This window comes from Pinus tabuliformis, chromosome 8, assembly GCF_031772625.1.
Source record: "Pinus tabuliformis cultivar Carrire ecotype Pingquan chromosome 8, CPIR1, whole genome shotgun sequence".
In the NCBI taxonomy this organism is placed as follows: Eukaryota; Viridiplantae; Streptophyta; class Pinopsida; order Pinales; family Pinaceae; genus Pinus; species Pinus tabuliformis.
Genome location: NC_142294.1, coordinates 246058176 through 246078476, shown reverse-complemented (window position 1 = coordinate 246078476; position 20301 = coordinate 246058176). Strand labels below are relative to the sequence as shown.

The window sequence follows — 20301 nt, the reverse complement described above, 5'->3', positions numbered from 1 at the left end:
ACAAGTTACAGGAAGAAAAAATGAAGGAAAAATTAGTTTTTTCACTCCACCAAAACTGTATCAAGAGATGGTTTGATCAAGTGTGCATGTATGCATGTGAATGAATGTGCCTCATTGACAATGGGTTGTGTGGGTGTGGGTGAGTGGTTAGTTCCATGCCAATGATGGACTGTTTTTGGGGTCATATAAGCTCTCACCTTCATGTGATTAGCCCTGGTAGTAGAGCTTTTACATCTCCAAACCAAGAAGAACTTTCTATATAGTAATTTTTAATTTATTTAAAACATAGCATTAACTTAAAAATATTGAAATGGGTTCCTGTGCTCTGCAACTCAAACCCTCATGGCGGAAAGGAAGTGAAAACCTAAGGAAGTCGTGAAGGAAGTGTGGAAAACTGACACAGACCAGTCCAGCAACAACTGACAGCGGCCAAAGCAACAAAGGTATGACAGCAGATGTCAGGAGGGGAGAGATCCCCTCCTATCGAGATACGGTAGCAGGAGACGGACATAGTAGCCAGGAGTTAGAGGAACGGAAGAACACGGGCCCGGTGCTAGGAGCTGCCTGGAAATCAAGCCGAAGAGGAAAGTGCCTGCCATGTACATCAGAGAAACCCAAATATGTGATCGCATCGAACAAGCTGGAAAAGTACCGAAGTTACATGAGGGACCATGCCCTTATCTGCAAGTTTTTTGGAGTCTGGCCGTCGGAAAGAGACCTCACCAAGTGGATACAGCAGAAATGGCAGCCCCAAGGCCACATAGAGCTCAAGCTGGGAGCAAAAGGCTTCTTTACAGTAATCTTCTTTAACCTGAAAGATAGAGAAAAGGTATTTGATAATGGCCCGTATTTTTATAATAATGCTGGCCTGTTCATGCGCTTCCGGGAAGATTGCTATAACCCTGACAAAGAAACCTTTCTGGCTGCTCCTGTTTGGGTCTGCTTATTTGGGCTCCCCATAGACTTATGGGACCTGGATATCCTGGAAGGAATAGGCAACTCAATAGGAAGCTTCGTGAAAATAGTAGAAACTACAAAGAAAGGTATATACACCTCGTATGCCAGGATCTGTGTTTACATGAACCTAGCAAACCCCATCCCTGACTCCATAGAGCTTGAATATCATGAAGACATTTGGCAGCAGAACATAGACTATGAACACATCCCATTTAGGTGTCACAGGTGCCATATCCACGGCCATCTAGCAAAGGAATGTCCAATAACCAGGGAGGAATAAGAAAACAGAGAGCCCAAAAAAAAAAAGAGAGTCGGACCAGGAGGAATTCCAAGAGGTGAGAAACAAAAGGAAAGCCAACAAGGAACCCCCCAAGAAAGATAAGAAAGGCAAACAACCCGACACAGTGAAACCATACAGTTTCGCTATACTACAGGTAGAGGAGGATGAGGAAGATCAACTCATGGAAAATCAGGAGGATAAAGGCTCAGACTGTAGTGAAAACTGCGAAAGAAGCCTAGCTAAAAGAAAAGCCCCAAGTGAGACACCAGAACGGGATAAGGAAATAGATAAACAAACTGATCGGATGGAGACAGACCAGGAGTCCAGTAGGGAGGACCTAAGCCAGGAAGAGGAAGTGTTGGAAAACTTGCTGCATGAATGGAAGAACTTGGATGAGAGGTTTATTCCCGAAGAACAAAAGAAGCTGTATACTGAAACCTTCCAACAATACAAATCCAAACTAGAAAAAGGCAAAGCCTCAACAGAAGAAAACCAAGAGACTCAAAAGGAAAGCAGACCAGATCAGAATGGACAAAATAAAGGGGGGGAAAAAAGAGGAAGAAGAAACATTAAGGACTCCATACAACTCATGGGAGAAACGTTAGTCAATACTGGAAAAGTAGTCCCGCTATCAACGGTGTTCCAAACCCTCTCCCAAGTTAACCAATGATTTTGACATCATGGAATATCATAGGCTTAAATAGCAAAGGAAAACAGAGACATCTGGTAGCACGACTCAAAAAAGACAAACCTCAGATTATGCTTCTCCAAGAAACCAAAATCCCAGGCCAGAAAATGGATGAAATTCTCAATAAAATAAAACCAAGATACGAACATGTCACTATAGATCCCAAAGGAAGTGCAGGAGGGATAGCTATTCTCTGGAACCCAGCTGAAGTCCTCGCCGACTGGTGGATAGGAATGCCAAGAATCCTCACTGGGAGATTCAGACTAATAGGACAAAGTGAATGGGTGGTAATCTCAACTGTATATGGTCCCCACACCCGTGTAGACAGAGACCTATTCCTCAATCAGCTGACTAAGCTTCGAAGTTTGCACCAGGAGCAGAGATGGATCCTGGCAGGAGACTTCAACTTAATCGCTTCTCGAGAAGAGAAAAAAGGTGGAATAAGCAGGGAAGACCCAGAAATGGAAAGATTCAGAGAAGTGCCAACAGAATCAAGAGTGGTTGACATCCCAACCATAAACGGGAAATTCACATGGAATAACAGAAGAGGTGGGTCCAAACAGATTGCTTCAAGACTGGACAGATTCCTCATCTCAGAGCACATAATCGGGCTGGATATCTTCTATGAAGCCTCTATCCTACCCTCAACAGGGTCGGACCACTGGCCAATAAAGTTGGAAATAGCCTTAAATAATCAGAACAAAAAGAGACCCTTCTGGTTCGAGTCCTTTTGGCTCAGAGCCCCTGACTTCCTAGACAAAGTAAGAGGCTAGTGGCAGGACAACAAAAGTGGAAAGGAGGGCCGCATCAAAATGCACTCATTTCAGCTATGGCTCAAAGAAATTAAAAGCAAAATCAAAAAGTGGAACAAGGAAGAATTTGGCAATATCCAATAGGAGCAGGGAAAACTCCAATCCAGAATGGAAAGAATCTAGCAGCAAATCATCTTGGAAGGTCAAAGTCAGGATCTGGCAGAGGAGGAAGGCAGAGTAATCACTCAATTAGAGGAAAGGCGAAAACAGGAGGAAATCCTGTGGAAGCAAAAATCCTGAATCTAATGGCTCAAAGAAGGAGACAAAAACTCCAAATTCTTCCACAAAGTCGTGATGAACCACCACCAACACAACAGAATCTTCTCCTTGAAAGATAAGGAGGGAAACAGAGTGACTCAGCAGGATGAAATAGAACATCTCTTGGTGGAGCACTTCAAAGGTATTCTCTCCGAACCAAATATCAACAGATCCGAGGACATAGACAAAATCAGCCACCATATTCCTAAGAAAGTCTCTAGAGATCAAAACTTGGCCTTTCTCAGGGTCATCACCAAGGATGAACTGGAGGAAACAAAAAAAAAATGGCTAAAAATAAGGCCCCGGGGCTCGATGGCTTCACCATCGAATTTTATCAGGCGACTTGGAGCTTCATGGGAAATGATATGCTTGATCTTGTGGAGGAATCCAGGTGCTCCAAGCACATGCACCAAGGCCTGCATGCCACCTTCCTAGCGTTGATACCAAAGTTTGGTTGCTTAGATGAACCGTAGGGTTTCAGGCCCATCTCCCTATGTAACGTTGTCTACAAAATCCTTGCAACTATCATGGTCAACAGGCTCAAGCCGATCCTGCTGGATCTCATTGCCCCGGAGCAAACTGGCTTTGTCAAAGGACGACAGATCACAGATGGCATCATAGTTTCCCAGGAAGTGATCCATTCCCTGAAAAGCTCCCGTGCCCCAAGCATGCTTATCAAACTTGACCTGGCCAAGGCGTTTGATCGGCTCAGCTGGAACTACCTGGCAGGTATCCTAAAAGCCTATGGATTTGATCAAAGATGGATAAAATGGATCCTGTCTATGGTTAGCTCTCCTGTCATGTCAATTCTCCTAAACAGCTCCCCCTCTGAAGCTTTCACTCCCTCTCGTGGGCTAAGGCAGGGAGACCCCCTGTCTCCCTTCCTCTTCATCCTAGCTGCAGAAGGCCTAGGCAGATTGGTTAAGGCTCAGGTTTCCAAGGAACAGATAAAAGGCCTCCGAATCTGTAGAGAAGACATTCTAGTCTCCCACCAGCAATTTGTAGATGACGTGATGCTTTACAATCAAACCACTCTAAAGGAGGCCCAAAGAATTATCAAATCCTTATCTCAATTCAGCAAAGCCTCCGGAATGGAGATCAATAAGGATAAATTGGAAGTGTTTTTCTTTAACACCTCCTTGGCAGCCCAAAGATTCCTGGCTCGTACTCTAGGCTTCAACAGGGGATCCTTCCCATCCAAATACCTGGGTATCATGCTACATGAGCACCAATTCCGGTCGGCCAACTAGAATCTACTAATAAAGAAAATCCAAAATAAAATGGAGAACTGGACCCACCGCTCGCTGAATGCCCCAAGTCAGATAACCTTATTGAAACCTGTTCTGCAGGCCATTCCAAACTACCAGCTCTCGTCCCAAGCAATTCCAAAGATTGCAAGCCAAAAGCTGGTCTCCCTGTTCAAAAACTTCCTCTGGCAGGGTACCAGCAAAACAAAAAAGTGGGCCCTTATCTCATGGGAGTGGCTTTGCCGACGCCCTAAAGATGGCAGTCTAGGACTCCGCGACCCCTTCGCCCTCAACCAGGTTATGGGTGCGAAGCTCTGGTGGAGGTGGCTACAGGGTGGCCCTGACCTATGGAAGGTGCTATGGGAAAGAAAATACGACGCGGCAGGGGAAATCGAAGAAAGACTGAGAAGCACGACAGAGACCAGAGGCTCTGCAATCTGGAACCTAGCGAGAAGCAACAAGGACCTGATAAGGGAGCACAGTTTCTGGGAAATTCGGGCAGGGGAAAACGCTAGATTCTGGGAGGAATCCTGGCAGCAACGAGACCATCTCATTCAAAAAGAAAACCTCGATGCCATCCTTGCCTTCTCATCCCAGGCGGGGGCTTCAACTGTCGGCAACTTCTGGAAGCCTGACGAGGTTGGATACTGGTGCAATTGGAAATTTAAAGAGGACTTGGAAGTAGTGCCAGAAACCGATAGATGGCAAGACTACTATACAGAGATGGCTTCTTGGAAAATAGTAAGGAAAACAGGGTTTGACATTCTTAGATGGGGCAAATGCATTCAAGGAAATTTCACAATAGCAGAAGCCTACCACCTTAACAGCAACCAAAATCATCAACCGGAAACAAATCAATGGAAAAACCTTTGGTAAATCAAGCACTGGCCTAAAATCTCTTTTTTCATTTGGACCATTCTACACGGTAGAGCGCTCACCTAGGACTAGATTCTGTGGAAGGGAAGCCAAGGCCCATCCCGCTGCACCCTCTGCTGCTCCCAAGAGGAAACCATGGAACATTTGATGAACTGTTGCTCCGTCAGCTCCTTCATGTGGGAAAACAACCGCAAATTGTTTGAGCGCCAACACAGAAACCAGCAAAACATCGTAAGCACCATTGTCAACTGGCCGAAAAAGCCTTACCTGAACCCGGTGGTCAACTGTGCCTGGCTCCTTTCCGCCGGATTCCTCCTCTGGAATATCTGGAAAACTCGGAATGTGGCCATCTTCAAATCAAAAACCCGAACCCCCACAATAATCTGGGAGCAATTCATTAGAAACACTCGAGAAACAATCCTATCGGAAAGCTGGAAGGACGAATATTGGCAGGTTTCGACTATGGAAGAAACAATCCTGAATAAATTAGAGTTCAGACGGAGTACGGTCACCAGAGGAGGCTCTCGAAAAGAACTGGCCAAAGCAGTGGCCGAAAGCAACCAGTACAGGCACCCCCCACAAGGATTCATAAAATTAAACTTCGACGGCGCTACAAAGCACAACCCAGGCGAGGTCGGCATTGGAGGCATCTTTAGAGACGCCGAGGGTAACACTCTAAGAACCTTCGCGATGGACTACGGAGAAGCTTCGAATAATGAAGCCGAGCTGCACGCCCTAATGGTTGAAGGGAAAGTACCCCTAGGGTCCTTTGGGCTAAGACTCTACCAGACTAAAAATTGCTTATTCAAAGAAACACACACACAACCATCATTTTTACTTTTAAGCAAATTCTAATGTTTAGGGTACGTACCTAAGGTCCTACGTTCGAGAAGGCCTTTAGGGTCCAAACCCTTCTTGGAGTTCCCTTCTTCTTCCTTTGACCTGCAAGACAAACAAATCAAAGAACACAACAGTACATGGACAGATACTTATGTATAAACCATCTTTATGCTATAAAGTTAGTTATAAAAATCTTTAAGTAACCACTTGCATAAGAATTCAAAACAAGAATCTCATAAGCATAAAGAAAGATTATTTCGGGAACAAAGACGTGTTTCTTTATATATAAAGGCAAATAAAGTACATATAACGGAAAGATATCACCTGAACACCTTCAGCAGGCTCCAAGAAAAGCTTCCTCCCGGATTCGTTCCAGCCTCAAGCCTCCAACGAGAGCTCCTTCCAAGTCTTACTCAATGATGATATCAAGGATAAATGATCACCAATACACATGGAAACAAGGGTTCCCTATGCAAAATGGGGGAAGTGCAGAAAGCACCAAGGACTTCAGACCTGGTCTAAGGGGAAAATCTCAGCATAATAATCTTGCTCTCCTTTCTCTCCCCTTGGCCTTCCCTTTGATGTCTTTTTATACCCTCTCCAAAGTAGTTTTTTAGTTAGGAGTTGGTTGGGAACAGTTGGGCCACGGGCACTAACAGGTGATCAGCAGGTAAAACCCGCGATCTCCGCCCGAAAAAGAGGAATTTATTATTTTTTTAAGTGTTTTAATAGATACACGCGAGTTGGGTATGACAGACCCGCGTGTACACGCGTTTAACTCAGGGCAATGTCGCGTATAGGGAATAAAACACTGTTTTTTAAATTTTTGGACCAGGTCTGGAAGGAGGGGTTGCCCTAGGCCATAAGTGCAGCATCACAAACCGTAAGAGTGAGATTTGGAGCTATAACAGATGCCCCCTAATGTATGAGGTCAGAAGGGGAACATGATGGCCGAAATATATTAAGTAAGTATAAGGAAAGGAACTCTGCCGAAAAACCGAGGAGGACTTCACCAGAATTCAGCCTGCCAAGCCACCGAAAGGAGATCAGAAAGAAACACTGTCTGAGGCGGGCATACCCATGCTCAGGAAAAGTAAAGCATGTCCGCATATCAAGTACAAGTGGATCCACTAAGTATACAAGTATAAATGACTGGAAAATACATAATGGATCATCTGATCATAATGAGTAAGTACATGTCTGAATATCACATATAAGACTGTCAATGATGCTGAAAGATGCAACGGATCACTGATATCAAAGACTGATCCCATAAGGTACCGACTGAACATGATGGAACAGGATGGTACTACACTGCAAACTCAGGTGCCAGCATATAGAATGTCGCCATGACTGACTGCAACATATAAGGTGGAGTGGTATCAACTAGCAGTAACAGGAGCAACTGTCAAGTGAACCAATGAATGCTGATACAACCTGAGGTCTTCACCGACCGCCGTGGTACATTTCTACATCATGGGAATAAATGATCTGAAGTCGACCATGTGAGAAATCGTTTGATTACCGGTCATTGATGTATACCGTTAACAAACGCGAGACTACTCACCGATAATGATAATGAGCGTCAAGGTACCCAGTACAATCTAACAAGTGTGAATAGATGAGCTGAAGTCGAACACCTGTAAGAATCTATCAATCAGGAGACAATGATGGTTTCCCACTGTCGATAGCGAGGAATCTGCCACTAATGACTGCAAACCCCAAGGTACTGCCAAATGGACTCTAGATCTGTGCCCCAGAGCAATGAGTCGGAGTCGATAGGGAAAGATCCGCTAGAAGGAAGGCATTAAGGCATCCTCCATCAATCTAGCGCGAGTGTAACCCGTAGGCCAATAATGTGGAAGGAATCGGACGAAAAAGATGTAGTAACCCAACCAAAGTACGTTTCCGGCGTACACAAGATGTGGCTAGCGCACGGCAGAAACCCTCTGAACCAACCAATAATGAAAGCCGACACAGAGGCGAGGTATCCACCAATAGGGTCAAATGGAAACCAAGGTACTGCACGAATCCCAATGTGTGATAATGTATGCTGATGTCGAACACAAGGGAAACCACTCAGTCAAAGACCCATGATACTGATCGATGCTGAGCACAAGGTGACCTATCAATAATGAAAATAGGGCCAGGGTGCGGCTCTAGGCCTGTCCTCAGAGCAAGGTGTCGTCGTCGATAAGGACAAGACCTGCCAGCAAGAAGTCAATGGGGACCTTCTCAAACCGGCACGAGTAAAGGACCAATATAACTGATGTGATGATAGACATGACACTGACAACTAGGGATGGCCGACTGAAAAATGAGTCAAGAGACACCGCAGAAAGGCCAACTCAGGCTAACTTCCCTTGAACAAAAGCACGACTCAATGTGACTATGTGGCAGCATATGATGAATCTGTATAAGTTCGTCATGCAGGAGGCACGAACGAGCCCTCCATATGATTGGAAGAGATAACCAATCGGGGGAGAACTGACTCGATAACAAGGTTATGGCGTACCTAAGTCAAACTAAATCCCACCCATGCGGAGGAGACTTTGTTTTGAGTGCTTTGTTCAAGGGCGACACGACTGACTCTAGCTGCCAACAATAAATGGAAATAATGTCCCTGTTCCCGCTCTTTTTTGGAATATTTAATTTTTTTTGTCTTTTTCTGATAAGCCGGAAAAAGAATAAAAGAATGCTATGGTACAGTGGAAAGAACGAGTGTCAGTGAAACAGATGATCTAGTTCCTGGGAAAGGAACGTTCCTATGCTCAATGCAGGGAGGTGAAAAACTGGTCGGTGACACTCAGAGGTAAGTTCCTTCCACGGATCTGGGTATGTCAAGCTGCAGAAGTCAAAGGTATGCAAGGTTGATTTTGCAGACGTCATGGTCAAAAGTTGGCTTAAACACGAGTCCAAGTGAAGCCGGCTATAGGCCAAAAGGTGCAAATGGTCAACATGCAATGCAGAAGTACAACTCAACACACATAGGAGCCTCTAGGGTATAAGGCCAGAACGAAGCGAAGAAGCAAAGAAGAATGAGTCTTCAACGCATAAGTCATGGCGGGACTACAGAGGACTTCCGAGCCTACTCAAAACGAAGCAGCATGGGCAACAAATGTCAGTGAGGTGCTAACTAGGATGCCCATGTAAAAGGATGGCTCTACCATCATGTCATGATTTAAAGAATCGGCGAGTGAAAATGGCTTACGAACCATAACATGATGGGGTCGACCCTACGGCAGATGTATCGGTCAAATGGAGGCTAGTATACATAATGCAACGGAAAAATGGTGTCCCTAACCTATATGCCAGTGAGAACACGATACCTGCCATGACGGGTCAGCAGTCATGGAACCGTCTTGAACCGTCGAAAAATGTCCAAAATGTCCTGAAAAACAACCCAATCTCGACATTCCAAGCTCCCAAGTTAAAAGTGACATGAAACCAAACAAAATAAAATTTTGAAAAAAACTTGCATTTTCAAAACTTATAAAAAGAAATTTTGGACTTACCATTTTCACCGTTTGACTTGGAGAGCAAAAATTGTGGAGCAAAAGGAGCAAACTTCCCCGTGACTTATTCAACCGTTCAAACTTGCCGAAAACTTCCAGGTAAGCACTAAACTTGTCTTGCAATTAATTGTGATAGTTTTTAGGAAGTTTAATTAATGTTTCACCGTTAGACTTTTGCAAAAAATTGCTCTGCGACGTACACGCGTGTTGGCTGTATAGAACTCGCGTATACGACGGCCCTACACGCAACTGTATACAAGGGAACCCGCGTGTGCGCAGCAAACAAATTTTATACACAAAACTAACGGATGAAAATGATTTTTTCTTCTAGGATGACTCTCACATGGCATGAAAGAGAGCACTCAGCCGTAGATAATGAAGTTATGAACAATGATGAGGCATTAGACGCCCTACGGGGATGTAGATTGTTAAAATTCTTCAAGTTGCCAAATATGAAAGCAAACGTGCGTCTGCTCGAGAGACTCATTGATTATTGGGATGTCGAGGAGGAAGCTTTTGTGATTGATCAGATGCCACTCAGGGTAGAAGTGGAAGATATATATTTCATCACGGGCCTTTCCCGAAGGGGAGAGGTAGTACACTCCCGGGGCAGGACCCGGAATAGTCTCAGTGTAGACGACTATGTTCAAATTTACTGCCCAGGTCATCGGAAGGTCGGGAGCCAGATCTCTATCCCACACGGGGCGAGTTTGTCACTGCGGATAATCTTGCTCACCATAGCTCGAGTGAACGGATCATCCTCACTACATCAGGCATCACGGGTAAACATGAGCGTAGCAGTGGACTGTCTCACCACGGTGTTTGACTGGTGTACTCCTCTACTTGCCAACATGAAGGAACAACTTGCTTCTATCAGGAGGGGACAGACCAAGAACTTTGGGTACGGAACCATTCTATGCACTTTCTTCTTCGAGAAGGTTCCCGCATTCCACCCCAGGGTAGCAGTTCCCATCAGTAGTCCACGTGATCCACGCATGGGCCGGTGGGCTGACTTGATGAAACGTCTGGGGGGTGGGGAAGTGCCTAGGAATGCATTCGACGATGACTTTTTTGCTTGGTGGGAGCAACAGATCATCGCCATAGATGACTACCCCTATGCTGGGCTGGATTTCCGAGGAGATCCTGATCTAGTGTTACCACCGGATGCAGCATGGGGCGAGATTGGTAAGATTTTTTATTTTTATGATTATATAATTTTTTTGAATTTTTCAAATATAATGATAAATTTTGAAAAATATTTTTTGATGAGATTCAAATGACTAATATGATGATCATGTTCCAGACATTGGGCCCGTGCGACCAGATGGATTCCCGCGGCATGGACGGCGTGGCCGAGGAGCCGAAGAGGCGGCTGCAGATGCGGAAAGGACCCTCAACAACGTCCAGCGACACTTGGCGAGACTGAGCTGCCAAGTACCGATGGCCGAGATAGAGGACCTTCCTCCAGATATGCAGCGTCACGTGGTTGGGATGCCACGTGACTGGGTTCGCGTCTTTCGGCGCGTGGCCAATGCTATAGTTACTTATTTAGCTGCTCATCCAGAGCCGAGGCGTTAGATATGTCTGACATGATTATGGGCATTTGAGTCCCAATTTTGTATATTTTGGACACACATATGTACACTCGAGACGCTTTGCGATATATATATATATATATATATATATATATATATATATATATATATATATATATATATATATATATATATATATATATATATATATATATATATATATATAGATATATACAGTTTGACTTTTTGATGCATGATTTTATGATGATGAATGATTGATATGCCAGTCTAATGCTTGATTAGCGATAGAATCAGCTAATCAATTTTGAGATCTTGGAATGTGCAAATAATTAATGTAAATAAATTATCTTTGCAACAACCTCACCCTTAAATATTGGCGATATAATAATGGATCTCTAACCCGATAAATGTTATTTAACTGAGACACTATCAATTGAGAATCAAGATATACTACCAACGAGTCAATCTCATAAGAGATTGCCTCGGATAATAAATTGATAATAGCTATATACTCGGCCATATTGTTCGAAGTAGGACCGATACACACGCCTCTCGATATCATCAACTGACCAGTTGGGTAATAAAGTACCCAAGCTGCGGAAGCAAGATTCCGAGTGTGCCGACTAGCACCATCGGCGAATCCAAAATAAACCAAATCATCCATCAGCACCTGCCAAGGCAGACCAAAAAGTGCTGATATCAGAAAACGCTCGATAATATATGTACAAATATACATAAAATACAAAGAAGCTATTGCCTGGTAGAACTAAGCAAAATACTTCTTTAAGTAGAGCCCATTTCGGGGCTCTGCCAGCTTGTTTCCTTCGAAATCAATTAACTCATATGATCCTTTTTCTAAGACTCGTTTGATAATGAAAGGACCGTACCACATAGGCTTGAATTTGCCTGCCCCCAAGGCGTCCTTATCTTGGTCATAGACCAAGACAAGGTCACCTTCAGAAAAAACACAAGGACGGACAGACTTATCATACTGAGTTTTGACCCTTTTCTTATGGGCCTCGTTCATCGTGGCGGCATCTCGACGCTGCTCATTGAGATGTTCCAAGTGAACTAGGCGCTCCTCGAGACTCGAAGTCTTAGGAAGAAGCTCAACAGCCAATTTCAGAGATGGGATTTCACATTCGACCGGAAAGATAGATTCCATCCCGTAAACCAACTGAAAAGGAGTAAAACCAGTAGCCGTTTTGACGGAGGTTCGGTATGCCCAAAGAGCCGAATACAACATAATGTGCCAATTGGACCGATTTTTATCGATTGTCCGTTGGAGTATCGTCTTAAGAGTTTTATTGACTGCTTCGACCTGTCCATTGGCCTGAGGATAGTAAGGAGACGAATGCTCCTGACGGAAACCTAATTTAAAAGCCAATTCGGACATTAGCTGATTTTGGAAATGACTGCCATGGTCAGTGACAATCTCTCTTGGGCTACCGAATCTTGAGATAACCTGATTGAAAAGAAACAAAGCTGCCGTGTCACTGTCGTTCTTATAAGTAGGCATGGCCTCAGCCCACTTCGTGAAGTAGTCTACAGCCACGATAATGTACTTGTGATTCACCGCTGAAGGCGGATTACAAGTCGTAAAATCAATACCCCACTTAGTGAAGGGACCGACGGTGACAACGGGAAAAAGGGGAGCTGGATGCGCGCGCATCTTGCGAGTAAAAATTTGACACGGGTGAAAGCGTTTGACCGCTTCCACACAGTCCTTAAAGAGTGAAGGCCAAAAGTAGCCGGCACGTAAGATGCGCTGGGTTGTAGCAAGCCCGGATAGATGACCACCACAAGCTCCACTGTGGCAATCATTAAGAACAGACTCCGCTTCCTCTAAGGTTAAACAACGTCGAAGAATTGAATCAACCCCTCGACAGTATAATGTGTCACCAATGATAACATAGTTTTTAGCCAGGTGACGTAACTTGTGACGTTCATCCTTGGAGAAAGTAGAGGGAAACTTCGAAGTCTGGAGATAAACAATGATATCTCCATACCAAGGGTCTTGTGAAGAGATGAGGAATATATGTTCGTCGGGTAAACTTTCCTCATAAACAATATCCTCTCCACAAGGAAGCTCAGAAATTAGCTCCGCGAAGACCATAGATTTCTTAGATTTGGTGGACAAGAACTCGAGATCGAATTCTTGTAAAATGACTATCCATCTATTATATTTGCCCCCAATCACTCGCCTACTGAGGACAAATTGAAATGGATTGACCGCCGCTAAGACAAAAGTTTTGCGTAGCAAAATATAATGACGGAGCCTCTGGACAGCATGGACAGCTGCCAAGGCCAACTTCTCAACCGGAGAATAGCGGAGTTCAGGGCCTATTAAGCCTCGGCTCAAATAATAAATCACGTGCTCGACAAGAGCATCATCTTCCTGAACTAGAACCATACCAATGGTAGATTCTGCTGCAGCGAGATATAAAAGGAAGTCTCTACCATAATCCGGTGGACTCAAAAGCGGGGCAGAGACTAATGCCTTTTTCAAAGCATCAAACGACCGCTGCGCAAAGTCGTCCCACACAAATGGAACTCCTTTCCGTAGCAAACGCATGAACCCTTTAGTGATCTCAGCGTAGTTTGCTATAAACCGTCTCAAGAAATTGGCCTTCCCTTGAAGACTTTGAAGTTGACGGATTGAGGACGGGGGAGGCAACTGAACTATTGCCTCAACCTTGAAGGGATCAACCCGAATCCCTTCATTGGACACTATAAACCCTAACAACCGACCGGATGTAACCGCGAAAACGCACTTATTGGGATTCAACCGGATTTTATAGAAACGACATCGCTCAAAGACTAATCGAAGATGACTAGGGTGATCTGTTCTCTTTCGAGAACGAGCAGCGAGATCATCTAAGTATGCTTCGATGACATGTTTGATGTCGTGGAAAGCGTAGGACATGGCCCGCTGAAACGTGGCTCCAGCGTTTTTAAGACCAAAGGGCATCTTTCGATATGAAAAGGTACCCCAGGGACATATGAAGGCAGTCTTATGCTGATCCTCAGGACGAATAGAGATTTGATTATAGCCTGAGAAACCATCCATAAAGGAGAAAATCTCATTACCCTCACACTCGTCGATAATCTGATCAATGAATGGCGTGGGGTAATTGTCTTTTGGACAAGCCTTGTTTAAGTCCCTAAAATCGATGCATACGCGGATTGTTCCTTGATTTTTGTCCACAGGGACTGGATTCAAAACCCAATCCGTAAGAGGAACAGGGTATATAAAACCCGCCCTTAGCAGCTTCTCAACCTCAGCTTTGATAGCCGCTGCTTTCCTAGGATTAACCGGCCGAAGCCTTTGACGAATCGGTTTTGCGTTTTCGTACGTCTTGATCTCATGTTGGACTATAGAAGGATCAATGCCGGGCATTTCCTCATAAGACCAAGCAAATACATCACGATATTCCTTGAATAGGTCGGTGTAAATTTGAATTTCTTCAGGGGAACACTCAATTCTGATGAAGATATTCTCAATGATGTTAGGATCCTTAGAGATGTTTATAGGTATCGTATTTGAAATTACCGACATATTAGCTTCGGCACGTGTGTGTGTTGGAGCCAAAGGGTTCGACACCGTACAAACATCACTACCAATGAGCTCGGAGAATCTAGATTCTACTTCCTGCAATGGAGGAAGAAAATATGAACGATGGTGTAAGTCTTCCCAAGGTCGATCTATACCCATCATTACTTCGAGGATTGCTTCTTCAGAAGGTAGAACCGAATCTAAGCAGTCCAAGGCAGAGTTAGAATCAAAGCTCCAAGCGGGGGCCACATGACCATCTAATTCCTCTTCGGAAAAAGGAGTAGAATGGTTATCTGCAGAGTCTACGATAGACTGATATCTAAGCTCAGCTGCAGATATAGGAAACGCCATTCCATTAACTTGTCCTTCAACTAATGTGGTCGTAGGTGAAGGCAAGGTCCAAGGGTCAGAAAAATAATGAGTTCGGAAGAACTCTTCTCGAGGAGACTCCTTGGATGATGAAATAGCATTAATTCTTGCAAAAGGAGAGGGAAGATCAAACGTACCCATCAATGAGGAATACATCCCTACTCCTAAATTCTCAGTCGGCGGGCGAGGGTTATCCACCAAAGGAACAGTAGAGTCGGAGCTTGCTTGAGGATCGATTGGGGAATAGTCCAATTGATCAACCTTAACGATTTTCCCCTCATGAGGAAAGCAAATGACATGAAACAGAGTCGAAACGACGGCTTCCATCTCGTACACCCAGTTCCTTCCTAATAGGAGATTATAGTCTAGGTTAGCATCTACGACTTCAACTTCGACATTAACGACCTTCCCTCCAACACATATAGGAAAGGCCGGGATAATCCCATGCGGCTTGTGAGAATGGCCATCAAATGCAGTTAAGACGGTTGGTGAAGGAACGGCCGAAGGTGAACCAATAGCCTTCCAACATGACATGGACATGACGCATGTGGAAGCTCCTTCATCTATAACGGTGCGAAAAATATTGATTTTCCGATATGTTGACTTTACCTGAAAAGCCATATGATGAGGGAGTCTCTTTTTGACATTTGACATGTCAAAAGAGAGCACTAAAGAGTTAGCTGGATCGACTGCTCCAATGGCGGAGAGTAAAGCACTTCTCTGAGACGGACACGATTGGAGAACTTCCAAAGCGGACATAGCACACGGGCTTTGAGCCAAATCCTCCACAATGGAGTAATTTTGGGCGGCCCTAGCATTAGGGTTAATCGTCGCGCGTTTGGCAGAACCTTTCGGTATCCTAGGTATAGTCTCAACAAGCGGTCGCTCAATATGAAGGTCATTACTTCCGGGAACCGTTTTATCCTTAGATGTTTCGGCTTCACCATAATCACGTGACCGAGTAGTCACGTTAACGTTTGAACCCATCATAAAAACATTTGAAGCTTTTTCCCCTTCCTGGTTGCCCCCTGAGGAGGTCCCAGGATTCGAATTCGCGCCAGCAAGAAGTTGCTGCCCTTGGGGAAACGGGTTAGTTAACACAGCTTGCGAACTAGAAGTCCCTTGCTGTCCTAACAAGCGTTGAGCGTCTTCAATTCTAGGGCAAAGATGAGTTAGATGGTCCCCACTGCATAACTTGCACGGGAACTTAACTTTCTTTCTCGACTCACTTTTACCACCACCAGCGTTGTTGCCGGATTTATTTGCATCGGGCTTCCCATCCGAGTTCTTCTTCTTACCACGTCCTTTCTTTTTCCCATTGGAATTTTGATTTCCTTTGGGGTTATCAGATTGGACGGCGTTAATGGAAGAATTTTGGGAGGCTTGAGGATTAGACATTGTGACTTGGTTGTTAGGAGCAGTTTGTAATGACAACTGCTGCAATTGATTCAACAAGTTCACTGTAGTCGAGTCTACTGAGCCTACGATACCATCCGCGTGTGGACCTGGCTTTGGCTTAGCTAAATCAACCTTAGATCCAGGAGCATCTGGCAAGTACTTTTGGAGGATCCCAGACTGAGAGTAAATCAGTTCTAACTGCTGGGCCCTGAAAATGGCTTGCTCCTCAGAATAGACCCCAGACATGGAGACATCCTTGGAGATCTCGGGTTGCAAAGACTTCAAAAACCACTCTAGACGGTACTCCGGAGGGATTTCGGCTTTAATGAGCCTCTTTCTCCGTCTCCATTCCTGAATGTGATCAGAAATGTGGGTTGCCTTATCCTGACGAAAGGTGGCCAGAAGTTCAGTTCCGGCATCATAGCGGACAGGCAACTGGAAGTGATTTAAGAAGATATTGGCTAAGTCAGCGAACGATGTAAAGCTGCCCCCTGGCAACTCTATGTACCATTTAGCCGCATTACCAGTCAAGGTGCGCTGAAAGAGTCTCAACCTAATCGAATCCTCGATGAGGGAGTTGGATGAGCACCACAAATGGAATGTGGTTACATGATCGCCCGGATCTTCACCACTCTTCCCTTCGAATTTTGGTATATCCGATGGGAGTTTGGTTGGGACCGGAGGCCAGGCCAGATTGTATCTGATAGGGTCGTTCGTTAGCTTAGTGAGATCTGGCAAGTTTAACGTTGCTAGAAATGGAAACCTAGGAGGATCTAGGGGATTCCACCCAGACTGGGCAGAACTCCCTAAGTTTTGAAAAGATTGTCCTGGGATTTGGGAGGCACCAGGCTGCCCGAAGTGACCAGTAGAACCCGCTGAACCAAAAGGCAAGCCTTGTGGTCCAGTAAAATTCAGAGTTTGACCAACTCTTGCCGTATAACCTCCATAGCCTGCAAAGTTTCCTCCTAAAGAATGGTAAGGAGTTGATAACCCCTGATATGGGTTCCAAGCCGAAGCAAGGGGAGGAATACTTTGAAACATGCTAACCGTGGAATACGGCCTACTTCCTTGTTGGCCGATAAATGGATTCGCAGTTCCTGCGCTACTAACCCCAGGGTTATTCCAACCTTGGAAAGGATTGCTGCTTTGTCCTATTGAAGAAAAAGGCATGGATCCTACCGTTGGGTTGGAATGTGGGATATGACCACTTCCAAAAGGAAAACCCTGGAATGAAGTCGACCTGCCCATCATGGACGTAGCGGCACTGAACGGAACCGATGGAATACCCTGTGATTGGGTGCCAAAAAGGAAGGAACCAGTACTAAAAGCATTGGTTTGGGCATTTCCACTCGTGGACGGAATGGAGGTAGACCCCACCAAAGATGTGCTAGCAAACGATCCGAACAAGGAAGCGGAGGGGATGGAAATGGTTCCTCCCCCTTGCACCGATGTTGGGGTTTGCATAGTCGCAGCACTTGTAGAAGCCATGCTTCCAGTAGTGATCATAAATGGTAAGCGCGTAGCGTAACCTGGACTTGATGGTCTATATAATGGAGGTCCAACGTACTGCAATACGTCTGGATAACTAGATGGTAGTGGAGAATTTGGAGCCCCTAACGACTCTGAGAATTCTTCTACCTCTATGTTATTCTCCGCTTGAAAGCGAACTCGAGAAAGGGCTGGAGTGTCCCTCTCTTGCTCAGAAGTACCAGGCCTTGCTTGGCCGCTAATGTCCCTGAGAGGAGGATCAATCCCCGATGCGTCAACCGGCGTGGGACGAACCCCACCGGTAGTATTCCCTCTGCGCCTTCTAGGAGAAGGCTCTAAACTAGGTGGCGAGAGACCACGAAGTCTTCGAGACCGTCTTGGAGACCGGTCAGCCACTTTGAATTTCTTGTTATGATCTAACTAAAGACTCAAAAAATTAAAAGCTAAGCCGACTAGGAGCACAGAGCACACACTATAAAGTTCCTAAAGATACAGCCAGTCAAACAAATTCCAAGTATTTCCGCTCCGGGTGATTAGGACCGGACACCAAAATACGAGAAAGTGAATCAAAGGGCCTTCCGAAGATAGTCTGGGATGATGAGGGCCCAGTCCTATCAGCGAAGGTATCAGAGGAAGTTACGCTGACCTCCTAACAACAGCCTGCGCTGGTGCAAGCCCCCAAGCTTCTCAAGGGTGCCCTCCAGTAGTACTGTCGAGAGTGATACAACGTCGACCTCAGGTGCCACGGGATTCCCCTCCGCAGCCACCTATGCAGATCCCTAGGAGAGGCAACTATGGGTACCAACTCGTCGCAGAAGCCAGGCGGAACAGTCGTGAGGTAAGTTCGGACAAGTAGGAGAGGGGGTATCTCTCTTCCCTGTCTTCACAGACCCTCGTGCTTAACTCCCAGATCCGGAGCTTTCCTGGTCTTCCTAACGCTATTGGATTTACTCTCGTTAATCAGACTCTTATGTTTGACGTTTTATGTGGCCTTGGAGAGTTAACTCTCCACTCACCTAATCCAAGGCCCTAAAATCCTAAACTTGTTGGTGTAACTGACTAAAACAAAAAGTTCTAGTGGATTTTAATTTAGCGCTTGATTTTATTAGGCTGTTCTTTCAGTCACAGGATAATGGAGATGAAACTTGTGGTGTTTTTATGGATGCAAAAGAAATTAATAAAACTTAGCTACATGCACATGCACTTTTTGTTTTCGATGAAGAGCAATTTCTATGAGGTTCAGAAGGTACTTCTAATATAAACAAATTTTTCTTTTCTTTTCAGACTCCACACTCACAAAAACTAACAAAACTAAATATGCCTAAAAAGAGATGCAAATCTATCCTAACGCAAGAACTATATGTGGATGCAAGATTTAAAGACTACTTCAAAACAAAGAAGGAAAGTTGCTGCTTTACCAAATTTTGTCTTGCCACTAAAATGCTTAGATAGAAGATGATGTATTACCAATCATTTCGTCCAAACAATAAAAACAAGTTCTAAGATAAAAACAAAGCACTTTCACTTCGCAAAAAAGGAAATCAAATGAAAAGCAAGTTTAAGAAAGCGAAACTCAAAACTTTCAAAAGATTTTCTTTCAATCAAACCAAAAAGTCTTTTTCAAAGGAAAGCTCTCAAAAATACTGACACCAATGATTGATAAATAGGCAACCAAACACTTTTTGTGAATTGACACCTTTCAAATGATGAAAACTCAACAAAAATAAAATGTGTTTGAAATCGCTTTTGACAATCAAAAGCAGCAATGAAAGTCCAAAAGATCAAAAGACAAGTTTCAAGAAAATGGTAACAAACAACTTTCCCGAAACGAAGGAGAAAATGGTCACAAAAATGATTTCGTTAAGCAAACAAAAGTGTCATGAAAGCAAAATGGAGACAAAGATTGAACCCAATCTTCCTACTCTGCCGAAACAGAGCAATCAAGATTCTTAAACAGAAATCTTGTATGTCAAAAATCAATGACGCTTGCAATCAACAAAAACAAGACTAATACTCCTTATGACTAGAGAGAGTTCAGAACAAGATGCCCCCTGTCAAACAGAGAACTGTTACTGGAAAAGTGACTGCTTGACTCTGACCCAAACCACCAGACAAACATTCAGCAAAAAGAAAATTTATAAATCTTGAAATTTATGTAATATACGCGCCTGCAATTAAGTGCAGAATGTGTGTACACGCTACTGTAACTAAGGAAACCTGCGTATACGCGGGTTCACTTAGTGCAACTTGCGTATATACGCTTCTGTAATCCAGGAAAAGAGTGTATCTGAAGTCTTTCAAGAAAAATAAAAAAACACAGACTGAAAAACTGGAAAAGCTTGGGGTTCAAGAAAAGATCAGACAGTCAGAGCCAACAAACAGAGGGGCTGAGCCTTGATTGGCTTGAAGACTACCCAAACTAGGAACAACAAGAGTGTTGTCCCCAGCGGAGTCGCCAATT

The 20301-nt window shown here is 44.5% G+C and overlaps 1 protein-coding gene across 1 annotated transcript; it reads left to right on the top strand.

Annotated features, from left to right (window-relative positions):
• The first annotated feature begins 445 nt into the window (after positions 1 to 445).
• On the top strand, positions 446 to 1237 carry LOC149235058 (uncharacterized). Its single transcript, XM_089368449.1, has one exon. It carries the CDS (start codon positions 446 to 448, stop codon positions 1235 to 1237), a length of 792 nt encoding a protein of 263 aa, XP_089224575.1.
• Positions 1238 to 20301: the final 19064 nt, after the last annotated feature.